A 12,805-nucleotide genomic window follows, 5' to 3' on the forward strand; every position below is an offset into this window, starting at 1 on the left:
TATCACATTTACATCATGGCACAGCTAGAGTAGCACATACTTCCTGATAAGGTCTATTTTTGGTCAGCAAAGCACTCAACTTTTGTTGTAGATCACTCTTTTCAGAACGAAGCTGCTGCTGCCACACAATCAGTAAAACACACTGATGACATGGATATAAACCAGCAGAAACATGTTTGCCAATAATTAAACACCTGCTGTGAACTACAGGCACTTCCTTTAGCTGACTTGGCTCGTGGTATGAAAGCATGTGCCTTGAAGGCAAAGAACATTTACTCTTACAGAAAAGTAACATGGATGCTGAATGTGAAACAGAAGATCAACAAGACGAGGATGAAGGAGCAGATATGTGGGGTTCTTTGGGGGACAGTGAGAATGGAGGAGTGGGGTGTTAAGAACACCATGAAGAGCTTCCATAACCACCCCAGGAAGTCCTAGCTACGGCTGCCACTTCATCTTCTAACCAATTTTTGTAGAAGAAAAGCTAGAAAACAGGTTAGAAAGAAAGACTGGATTTGCAGAGTAATAAAGCAGGATAATCATTTTTTCACCAGGATTTTTTCATGCATGCATTACACATACATACACATACAAACATCCCAGGATTACATAAACCATTCATACAATACAAGCAAGCTTCCCACTATTATGCTTCTTCCTCATCTTCCTTCCAGAAAGGCTGACCGATGAACCTGCAGGCTGGTGCTGGCAGCTCAGTAACCATTTGCACATCAAAAGCTGACACATTTCTGGAAGTTGATTTTTTATGCATGTATATTCTGCACTAGTTTTAAAAAGTCCCTCCATCAGGATATTTGTATTGTTTTCTCTGGCCGATGATGCTGATCACATTCCCCATGTCAGACACAGAAAGAACTGCTCAGGAAACAGAGCTACACTCAAGTACTTTCCATCTTTCTTTGCTGTGGGTATTAAGAATATCAGACAGCTGCCACTACTTTCTGATTAAATCTGTCCACTGCATCCACAGGCATTACTAAAATATCAACATAAAAAGTCAAGGAGTGCCTAATTGACTCTGTGACTTCTGATAGCACAGCTATTTAAGGAATCAGTTCACGGAAACTGAATACAACAGTGAACCTGTATTCCTAGAACTAGCTTTCTAACCAAGTCTACTTCCCCTTCACGTCCAAACAAACAAAACAGTACACAAATGATTTTTAAGATAAAATACTTACTTGTTTTCAAACACAACAGTGAGTGAATCCTCATGAACATCTTTGATAAATCCCTAAAACAAAAACAATGTTGTTTAAGACACGTGGAATCACAACAGGGCAGCAATTTCAACACAGCCTGAAACCACCCGAAAAGACCACTGCTGTTATGGTCTGAATGTAGGAAAGCTCCCAGACCATCCCACTGCATGGATGAGGCTGCTCACATTCTCAGCTGACTGTCCTAAGAAATACATTCCACGTGGACTAATTGAAGTAACTTTTCAAACAGATGCATTTACAACTGAAATACCACTTTCAAAGTTCACTGTTTTCTTTACAGGCACGCACAACTACTTTACACAAGCAAAATGAGAAAGCTGCAGTCCCAGGGCAAGGAGTCCATCTCAAAGTAAGGTCCAATAGCTGAGAGCAGCACTGAAAAGAAATGAGTCCCAACCAACTGCCCTTCAGAATAGCAGGACCCGAAGGATGGATAAAATTTGGCAACAAAGGCTGCTGTATGGCCACTTAACTATGTCAACCCTCAAATACAGGACCGGGAACAGTGTGCAGTCGAATACCCACAGCACCTCACAGAAAAGCAAAGATCACAGGATGTTTCATGTTATTTTGTGTGACATTTATATGATCTTGGGAACAACTGCAGCAAAATCCCATTTTTCTTCCCTTTGAAAAACAAAGGGCTTTTTAGCAGCGCAGTGATTATGTCAAAAACCTGAAGACAAAGAATAACCTGACGGAAAGTTATACTCCAAAACCCAAGCAGAAATTAAGGACCCCCCATCTTGTAGACAGGGAAGGAAGGCACGCTGCAAACACAAGGGAACAAAAGAAAAGCACAAGACAAAGATGATAAAAAATAACAAAATAAGGTTTTCTAATGACTCCTGTGCCTGGTATGTGACCAAGCACAGAAGACCGAGAAGGAATATGCAGTTTCAGATGAGAAGACAGTTCCATAAGTTCCTTAAGAAGGGCTCCAGGAAACCTGCTTAATGGATTACATTCCCTTCACAACCTGCCAGCCGAGGAGGGCAAAGAAGTGTCAGCTGTGTGAGTACAGCACCCACAGACATGTCATGTCAGCTCAGCAAAAGGCACCTCAACATGGGCCCCCTGTGCCTGACAGTCGAGCACAAGCCCTCTGTGACAGCTGGCTGCAAGGGGCCGTAGGAATGAACCTCCTTGGACCCAAACCTCTACTTGTGCAACACTAGTGAAGGATAGCATTCACTTGAAACCTGAGTGCCTGCTCCCTAAGCAATGCTCGCAAGACACCTGCCAGCAGTGCAAGGAACTACTTGTAGCAGAAACAGCCGGGTAATCCTGAACACACCAGGCCACCAGAAACCAAAGTCACCTTGCTCAACCACCTAGTGTGCTCCTAATGAAATAAACCCTTTTAAAGGCCACCCTGCCACTGCCAGGCAGGGAAGGCAAAGCCCTTAGAGACAGAAGCAACTGAGGCAGTTGGCAGCGAAGCACGCGTGTATGCAGGGATTTCCAGATCCAGTGAAGTTTCTGCACAAGACTGAAGCCACGTCTGCTTCATGAGGCAAAGAACACGAAAGGCACACAACATGTTACTGGTTAAACCATTTGTTAGTTAACAACACCTGTAAATAACCAGACAAGTTCCATTTTATTTCCCAGCATGGGGATAAGTTACTGCTACACAAAATGCAGGAAACAACGTTCTTCTACAGCAAGTCATTCTGATTGTATTAAAAATAGGTAAGAAAAATCACTCATCACAGACCAGGTTTCCATGGTCCAACACTGCTGGAATGCCAACTCACTGGCAGCAAGCAATATTTAAACCCTTACTACAGGCAGCCTTTTATCTGCATTCTCCCCATGTGAGTTTCAGGAGCTCCTTGGCACAAAGCAGCCCCTCAGCAGTGCCACCCAGGAGCACCACGCAGCCCTATGAGTGCAGGTAGCACTGTTTGCTATAAACTATCAGCGCAACGTTCCCAGTTGGCACGCTCTGACTCTTCTGCTCCACAGCACTCATATGAGAAATACTTCAGAAGAGATAAGCCAACATTTATCAGGTATTCGCTTCAGGTCACAAAGGACAAATAAAACATTTAATACAACTGTACCTAAATAAACCTGAAGGTCTGACCAGAGTCCAGCTGCATGAACACAAGATGAACACTGAAGGAGTATTACGTTTTTCAGAAATCCCAAGGTTTAATTCTTCCTCTTATGGTCAGTTTCCTTTCTACTGGGGGAGGAAGGCACACTTACAGCAACACAAGTGCAGCAGTGGGTGGCAGACAGAGCAACAGCACCAGTAAGAATTCAGACCGGTTTTAGACCATTTTATAATAAATTACTTGGCTATTATCACCAAGCAACATGTCAAAAATATGAAACCATTTGTGAAGAGTCAGAAGTCCTCTCTGTTTTCCTACCTATAGCCCTGGCCTCTCCTATGAGCACTATCAGCCATCACCTGCAACTCCTGAGATAAAAAAAGGCAGATTTCACACCCATCATGATGAAATTTACTGCCATTTTTTTCCAATGGTCAATTCTTTTAAGAAACACTTCACAGTTCTGCTCAAAACTTGAGAAATTAAGATATTGGAATGAAGCAGATCTACTTTTAAACAATGCACATTTATAGGGGTCTCTTTAGATGAGCTCAGATGAACGTAACATTTTCTTTTTTCCCCAAATGGTTTTTCACACAGGAATTTTCAAGGCGCTCTGTATCACCAAGGTAACCTACCTACATAGATTTGCATTCTAACTTTGCATTCCTGGAGTCTTACACTGTATCAGAACCATTTCTTGCCAGGTTCAATGGTTACACACCTTCACTTTCCTTCAACCAAACAGGTTGCTCTTAGTGTCATTTAATGTAGCAGCAATGGCTACAGATGGACAAAGAAGATGGGCTCAGAAGAGTTCTTCTGCACAGGCAGAGAGGCAGAGCAAGCCAACAGGAGAGAATGCACCACCAACAAATATACTGGCATAAAGCAGCAATGCTGTTACATGAGCAACCACCTCATATGTAACATTTCCTAATGTGTTTTACACCACACGCAAAGTTGCTGATGAGAAGAAAAATAATGTGGGACTTCACCTTGCCAGACCTCAGCTTTGGCCCATCCAGATCTTCATGTCAGTCACTCAGCGCCACATCTCTGGAAGCCCATGTATGTGCTGAGAGCTGCTCACGAGGCAGCAGGGACTCTACTGTACTACACTATTAATGGTGTGCAGCCTGCAGCGCTCCGTGCAGACCTGTCTCTGCCACTCACTGGGCAGGAACCAACTCCCAGCACCTGTAAGCTGAGAGCTGGCACAGCCAGTGCTTGCCAGCTGCATTTGGGATCTGAGACCCAGCAAAGTTAACGTGAGGCAATACTGTACCATGTATGAACAGAAGGGCAGGATACTAAAAAGAGACCTCATGCCACCAAAACCACCACAGCTGGGACTTCGTCTCACAACAAGCAGCACACACAGAGTCTTCCCCTTTTACCTGGGTTCTGCTCACGGATTTAGGATTAGGATCCGCTTATGACATAAACGGATCGAGACTTACTGAAGTGCCCTTACAGTGAACTGTGCTTGTGCGGACACATGCACACCCATATTTGTTTTTTACATCCAGTTCCACACAAGCCACAAAATCCATCTAATAGCCAGATGCAATCTGAGATCACTCTTCAGCCCACCTTCAGAATAGCCAACCCCAAGCACAGCAGTCCAACCTAAAATGAAGGTGCTGCCAGTGTGGCTGCAGGCATCCCTTCCCAGGACAGACAGATGCTGTGCTGCTTCTGAGCCACATCCACTGCACAAAGAGCTGCACTGCGAGCAGTGGGCACAGCTGAGCACATCTCCAACAGTGAACGCTTGGCATCCAGTACTGCAGACCACTCCTGAATCACCGACATAAAGGTCAAGAAGCCTATATCCAATTACCAGCCCTTTCACTCCTGTCAGAACCAAGGACTTTTAGTATTTTAAACCAACAGTTCTACACCTCTGTCTCACATAACAAGTACAAAGCCTCCTACTGAATTATTACTATTCCATCCTGACCCCCATACAGAAATATCAAAGCAAACCCAGTTAGTTTGTAACCAATCGGGGTGCTCTGCCCAGTGGTTTGAACTTCAAAGTGCTATTTCCATTGGAAATGCTCAGCTGCACCTGCTACAGGGCCTGCGCACAGACCAGAGGCCAAGCATTGCCAGCAGGTAGGAAATAATAACTCCTATTTCAATTCCAACAACCAGTTTTATTTATGACGTTACTATTTATCTCCATTCACAGTCATTATTATCATGTATAAATTCAAGAGTCCTCATGAGTCACACAAGAGCCTCAGCACTGAATCTCCTGGTTTAGGCTTATGAATGAAGTCCAAATGACTCAACGTTATTTATGCTGCTTTCTTCATGTGCATGTTCCCAAAGGGCAAAACTTCTGACAGATGCCCTCCACTCACTGCGTATGTGAGAAATCAATAATCACTGCCTGCAATGTCTGCCTTTTATCAGCCTAAGAGAGACAAGACAATGACTCTTCAATGGCAACGACTAGAGGCAGTTCATGCACCAGACTACACAAGTGCCAAGATCAGTAACAACCTTAAAATGTCTGAGATTTCCCATTCAGTAAGGCAAGATTTCATAAGTAAATGCTGTCCATCAGGAGACAGTTGAAGCCTTTACAAAAGTAAAAAACCACCCTCGTTCCACTTATTGTAGTGCTCCCTGGTCTAATAACTGGGCACCAACACCCTCATAAGCCTCTTAATGACAGTTTCCTATTTTACTGTCAAGCTAAAAAACAAACAACATCTCATGGAGAAGTTTTCAAAGCTACTCATTAAGACTTCAAAACACCATTATATTTTTATTGATATATAAGTATGTCTCTGCACAGAACTACGCACTGTGCTCTGACATGGTACACATCAACACCATGTGCTTCCATCATTTCTTCCTGCTCTCTATCTGAAAGCCCAGCTCAGCTCCTGCTCCCAGAGCTACAGCCAGGCCTGTTACCAAACCCACACCTCCTACCACAGGCACCACGGATGTGCGACTGAACCTGGCAGCTGAGGGTGAAGAGTCAAAGCCTACTTCCCATTTCTGCCATTTTTATCTCAATGCAGCTACTACTGCAGGATGGGAAGACTACCAGGGCATGGCATGTACAGGAGTTTGTTCTTTTAGAAGATGGAAATCCCTACAGCAATGAAAGCTATGAATCTTCAGTTGCTCAGATGTCACCAAAAGGCTCCATGTGCAATAAGCTATCTACTGCTCAGCTTATGGACTCTGGCATCATTTTACTTCGTGCAGACACACAAACTCGTAACACAAGAAGTGGAACTGTGGCTCACATTTGCATACAGACGAAATTTTCATTTCATTCTTGGCAATGTACGCTTCACAGCTGACAGAACGCGGGGCAAGGAGTACACAGCAGAGTAGAAGAGGTTGCCCTGAATACCAGGAAACACTCTGTGAGTAGTGGAGCACTGACACAGCCTGCCCAGAGGGTATAGAAAATCCTCCATGGAGATCTCCAAAAGCTGCTGGGATGTGGTGCAGAGCACTGCGCTCTACCCAGGCGGCTCTGCTTAGGCATGGGTTGGACCAGGCAGACCCAGATGTCCCTTCCAAGCAGTCCCTAATTCTGGGACTCAGTGATCTACATCTCCGTGTGACAGCACAGACACAATTCCAAGCTCCACACAGAAAACCATCAGCCTGAGAACACTGCAGTCAAGCCAAGACAGGACTGGGAGCATTCAAGCTTTACTCTCTCCAACCCAGTCTGAGCCCAAAGAATTCCATGCACGTTTGGTCATTTCATACTGAAAAAAACCAAACATCCAACAAAACTAACAAAGTCTGCTCTAATGCCTCAAAGAAAAAATCTACTTGCAGTGTAGAACTCAAGTTGGTATCATCAACCCTCCTGAGGTCAGGATCAACATGCCTTTAGCAGATGCAACTGTTAACTAGCGTGGTTTGTCACCCCATTCTCCAGCTGTTTCACCACACAAACCTCATCCTTTCCATGAGAGCACAACTCCTTTAGAGAAAAGATGGCACTGATGGGGCTCAGAGACAACAGATGAGTAACACCGATAGACGCAGGCTGCTGAGCTGCAGGGATTGGCTGAACATGCTCTGCTGTCTACAGCTGGAGAACATGGGTAAGATGCAAAAGCAATGCTGCTCTGTCCTCTGGATTGCGTTATTCATTTAAAGCAAAGGGGAAAAAAAAAACATGAAATCATGTTTGGAGATGCACAACAAAAGGTTCAATCTAAAACATGCTATTTCTTTTAGGCAGAACAAGAGTCTTACTTGATGTCTACCACAACCACGGTTACTTTCCACTAAAACATGCATCAAGAAGAAACATTCTTATTCTTCATGTATTTTAACAGCATAATTTTTCTTATTAGTTTATAGCCATCCCAGTTTTACCCACCATGGTCGTACCTCTAGTAACCACTCCAACAGATGCAATCACTACCGCTACTACAGCTGAGTTGCAGATCCTACTAACAACTAATTAGAAAAACCATCATGGAATAGTTTACATAATTATTTTGGTCTTTATCTCTGCTGGCATAGCAGGCTCCTTCTCACGTCATTTACCAGGCGGTATGTTGTGATAACGAATCTAAATTCAGACCGTTCCGCGCAAACTTCAAACGTTATCCCCTCTTATAACCTTACAAATGTCAGCACCAATCCTAAGTGAGTACTTTCTAAGTGAGGCTGACACCCCTTCCTCCTTTTCTTCCCAAACTTTACACAGCAGTTCCTAGTAGCGCTGCTCAGTCCCACAGCACAGGCACAACCTCACCTCTAAGACTCACAAAATGGAGCCAGACACTCAGATTTCAAAAAACAGCGTTTTAAAATCACTTTTCTACTTGCGTCTGTTGTGCTTTGGAATGGGTTTTGTGCACAACTGGTTAGAGCTGGGGCTTCCCCCACTACAGGCCCAAGCACTCTAACCTGCCCGTTCCCCAAGAAGCAAAAGGCTTTCATCACTGGGCCTAATCCCCATTTAGCTGGCCTGAAATAATGACATTTTGAAGTAAAACTTCTGCTCGTTTGCCACCATCCAGAGGGCTGAACACATGATGGGGCTAATCCAAGCCTGACAATTTGCACTGACTTAGGAGACGTCATTATTGCAGAATTTAAATCAGGCTTATTGCAATAAATGCTGTACACACAGCTCCAGGAATTCAGCACACCTCCTAATGCTCCCATTAGTCCCACATTCCCCTGAAGCAGAAGAAAGATCCAGCACATGCTTCGTTCTTTGCCCAAGACCATGGGACAGCAAATGGAAAAGCTAAGAAGGGTGTCTCCAAATTCCATGCTTCCTAATGGGCAGGAAAAATAATCAACCCTGGTTTTGGCAAGCTGTGTTCAAAATACAGGTGATTTCGATGGGGGTTTTTGTGTGGTTATTTGTAATCCACCTAAAAACGTATCTGATATACAAAATTTATTATCTATGGATTCTGGCAAAAAGAATGAAGAGGGACACCCAGCAAGGGCACCGAGCTCATCCCATTACATTCCTTCCTCGTAAGATTATCTCCTATTTGTCTCTTTTAATAGACAGCCGGTTGCAAAACAAAAAAAAACCCAAGCCACCCAAACCCCGACTCCCGCAGTCAGCTGCTCACAATCCTCTGCCCGCCGCCTCCACACGCTGCGCGGATTCCCAACGACTCCCAGCCCAAATCCACAGATGCGAGCAGCAAAATGGGAGGCACGGAGGGCCGCCCCCCCGGCCCCGAGCAGTGCCGCGCTCAGTCCCGCCCCGCGCCGGCGGGTCCGTGGTCTGAGCGCACGACTGCGGAGCACAATGCTGCGGGAAGGAAACAGCGGCTCTGGCCATAAAAAGAGCGGAGCGTTAACGACTGCCCCGGGCTGAGGGGAATGAGTGACGGGCACAGCTGAGGGCACGGCGCACGGATCCCGTACCGACCCGGCATTCCGGGGAGGCTGATGGCGAAGGAAGCCTTCTGATGACATAAATAAACCCGAAATCGTTACAGAATTATTTCAGATATTTTAGAAGACATTATTTCTGGCTCCGTTCCCCCCATTCAGCCCCAAACCCCACCCGCCGTCCCCACTTCCCCCCCACCTCCAGCACCGCAGAACCCCCACCCGCCATCCCGCCCGCGGCCCCCCCCCATCCCCGCGCTGCCTTCCCCTCAGCGGAGCCCCTCACGGCCTCCCCACACCGCCACACACCGCCACACCCCGACACCCCCACACCGCCGCCCTCCCCCTCTCGGCCCAGCTCGGAGGTTCCATTCACGGCCGCTCCCCCCTCCCGGCCCCCAGCGTACCACGCGAAACCCCGCACGGCTCCGGCCCCGCATCGCGCCCGTACCTTGTAGAAGGCCCCATTGGAGCCGCGCACTTCCACCGTCAGCTCCTCCATGTTGCGAGCGCAAAGGACGCCGGGACGTGCTTCTAGAAACTGTCACCACGGGGGGGAGCGCTGCCCGGGCTCCCCTCCCCCTCCGCCCGCCCCCCGGGGCCGCTCCCCGCCCCACGCAGCGCTGCCGCTCCGCCCACTGCGCGGCCGGGGGTGCCGGGAGCCGCCGGAGCGGGGCGTTCCCTGCGGGCAGCGTGTGCCGCCCGCTTCCCCCCCGCACCCCCACCCCGCGGGCGGCCAGGGGATGGGAGCGGCCGAGCGCCGCGCTGAGGGGGCCGGGCTCTCCCGCCTTCCCGGGCCGCAGGTGGCTCCGCAGCCCCGCCCTGGAGCCGCCGCGATGCGCAAATGGCGGCAGCGGCGGTTCGGGCCGCGCGGGTGGCGGTGAGCGCTGCGGGGAGAATGCGGCGCTCGGCGTGGTGTCCTGTTTGTAACGAGAGCCGGTGCGGAAGGCCGAGCCGCAGCGCCTCCCCCCGCCACATACCACATACCCGCTACCCGGCGCGTGGCGCCGCCGCCTTTGTCCCTGCCGGGCACGGAGGCCGTGAAGGGAGGCAGCCGCAGGCCGCGCCCTCCTCCGTGCTGGGGGAAAAGCACAATAAAACACGTACAAATGTGCACGTATAAACGGCTGCTTGTGTCCCTCACCGCAGAATCAGTCCCAGATTGTGCCATGAGCTCAGCGCTGTGCGTTCGCTTAGTCACGCAGGGTTGGACAGAAGGCTCGTGCCTGCCAAGTGCATCTTTTTGCAGTGGTTTTAAATATTGATAATGACGCGCTTGGCTCGGGTAGCCCAGCTAACCCGCCATCATCAGCTGCCATTTAGCACTGTGTGGCCAGGGAGTGGCTGGGGTTTGGGAGACATGGAGATGGGCACAGCTAAGGCAGCACGGAGCTATGGGACTCTGTGGTGAAACATGAAGGGAAATGAACCAGAAATGACTGGGGGATAAGAACAACGAGAAATGAACCGAACGGCTCTGCTGCTTCCAGAGGACACCATGCTTTCTCCACTCTGGCTGACATCTTTGTTTGGGTATGAGGTCATGCTAAGAAAAAATGCAATTCTATTATCTACTCTTTTCCCATCCTGTGTGCCCAGATATTCTCACTATTGCATCACAGTTTTTTCCACAGGGATGTTGAAGGGTTCCTTTGATTATAAACACTACTCAAATCTTCAGAAATGCCCTGCGGTTTGTTCTGTCGCTCAGGACTCCAAACAGGACATATACAGAAAACAACCAACCAATAGCACGATTTCAGAGCTGCGTGAGGTGGCTGGCTGTCCATTTTTGCAGCACAGAGGACGGTTCTGGTCATTAATGATAACGAGAACTGGCTGGAGCCAAAGCAATCTGCATCCAAAATTTGCCTGATAACATTTGTTTTTCTGAAAGTACGCACATGGTCGCAGTTAAAGGGGCAGGGTTATTTACAGACTAATACTCAGGCAGATTGCTGCATGAAAACGGGGGTAGAAGGGAGTTGTTATGAGGGTATGGGCCATCATGGTTTGGAACATAACATCCAGGTGGGAGACAGTGAAGTTCTGAGCCTAAGTTTTCACTTAATGTAAGTTAGAAGCAACTACTAAATTTAATTAATTGTTTACTGAAATATTACAAGGGAGAATCTTTTATCTACTCAGGTACAACAACGCAGAGTCCTCTGATATTGGCAGCTTACAACCTTTTCCACCAGCAGTTTTAAATTAGAGGTTGGCTATGCTACAGTATGGTAGAAATTCATTCCTGGACATCCCATTGTCTGTGAAACTGAAGGTGAGAACAGAGTTGTCATTCTCAGACCCTTGTGAAATGAGGACGTTACACATATGTTTGAGCCAAAAGTAGGATGCCACTTTCAGTGCTCCAGGCAAGACTGAGACAACTATGGAATCAACAACGTAATTCCTCAGCACAGCGGTCTTACAAATGAAGCTGTATTTGGGTATGGAAAGATACACAAATTGATAGCCCTCTTAGTCTATTAGTACGCTGATAACTTTATTTTGCCTTTTTTCCCCAGTCATTTCAGCTAATGAGTTATTTCTATGCAAATTAAGTTTACTGTCTGTGCTGTTACCCAAGCAAGGAGCACTGCTTTGTTTTACTGGACATATTCCTTACCCTTCCATAAAGTAAAACCTCTGCAACATAAGTTCTCTGTGATTTAAAAAAAAAAAAGGGCAAAAATAAAGGTCGAATAAATTCACACTTTAAAAAATCAGGGCTTCTAATCTTTTCATTGCCCAAAGCTCATATTAAGGCACACAGTCTTAACGCAGATTGTCTTCTTGGGCTGTAGTGGTATAAAGGGCCAGTGGTTTGTTATATAAAAAAAAGGAAGGCTTTGGGTTTTTCCTTTTCCCAAAAACAGGAATTTCCCCCAGTTTTCATCAGCCTTTTACAGATGCATTCCTGACCTTTACAGATGAATGAATAGTTGTCTGGAGGTTAGCTGAACCGCATGTGCCATGCCCAGATACATCTGCAAGTGCTGTAAGCAGACACCGCTTCTGAAAATAGGATCCACAAAAGGTGTTGCTAAGTGAGTGTATGTAGAAACATATTCATGTAGTGCAGTTTTAAAGCCCCTGGTATAGAAATCAGAGAAAGGATTAATACTAAATGTTCCTATTATTGTAAATAAACATTCATACTTATCTTGAAATGAAGAGTCTTTGGAGCTGGTTTGTTTTGTGTGTATTGCAGCTTACAGCATTCACATTTATCTTTCTATGTGTAGACATGGTGAACTTAAAATGTTCCACAGATATAATAGGGTTAAAAATTCCTTCTGTTTAGTGGGATAAAACATGTACATAATTCACAGTATGCAGCAGGCATTTACGGTTACACTCTGCCTCCCGTTACTGCACTGTCACCAAAGTAATTAAATTACGTAGGGAAGACATCAAGAATCTACGCTGAGAGAAAATCATTTTTGACTACTCCCTGTATTTATGCTGAAGTAACGATGACTGAATATGACTCAGGTTCCTTTCTTCAAAATCCACAGGATACGCATGCTCAGCAAAAGAACAATACACACCTAGGCAACAAACCGCTACGTGAAAATAAATTTACACTGAATTACAACATGTGAACGTTGGGTTTTATTC

General features: G+C 46.5%; 1 protein-coding gene across 4 annotated transcripts in view; it reads right to left on the bottom strand.

The window, feature by feature from the left end:
• FXR1 (FMR1 autosomal homolog 1) overlaps positions 1-9,773 on the bottom strand; it is a 29,019-nt gene extending 19,246 nt beyond the window's left edge. For 3 of the 4 annotated variants that reach the window (XM_072345002.1, XM_072344999.1, XM_072345001.1), the window contains exons 1-2: positions 9,633-9,772; positions 1,203-1,255 (exon numbers count right to left, since the gene is read on the bottom strand). In XM_072345002.1, coding sequence (XP_072201103.1) covers positions 1,203-1,255; positions 9,633-9,683 — 104 coding nt within the window. In that variant the 5' untranslated portion in view covers positions 9,684-9,772. Of the gene's footprint in view, positions 1-1,202; positions 1,256-9,632 lie in introns of all 4 variants that reach the window. The other variant, XM_072345000.1, reaches the window with a different exon arrangement.
• Between the last annotated feature and the right edge of the window lie 3,032 nt (positions 9,774-12,805).

Source organism: Excalfactoria chinensis, chromosome 9 (genome assembly GCF_039878825.1).
Source record: "Excalfactoria chinensis isolate bCotChi1 chromosome 9, bCotChi1.hap2, whole genome shotgun sequence".
Taxonomy (NCBI): Eukaryota; Metazoa; Chordata; class Aves; order Galliformes; family Phasianidae; genus Excalfactoria; species Excalfactoria chinensis.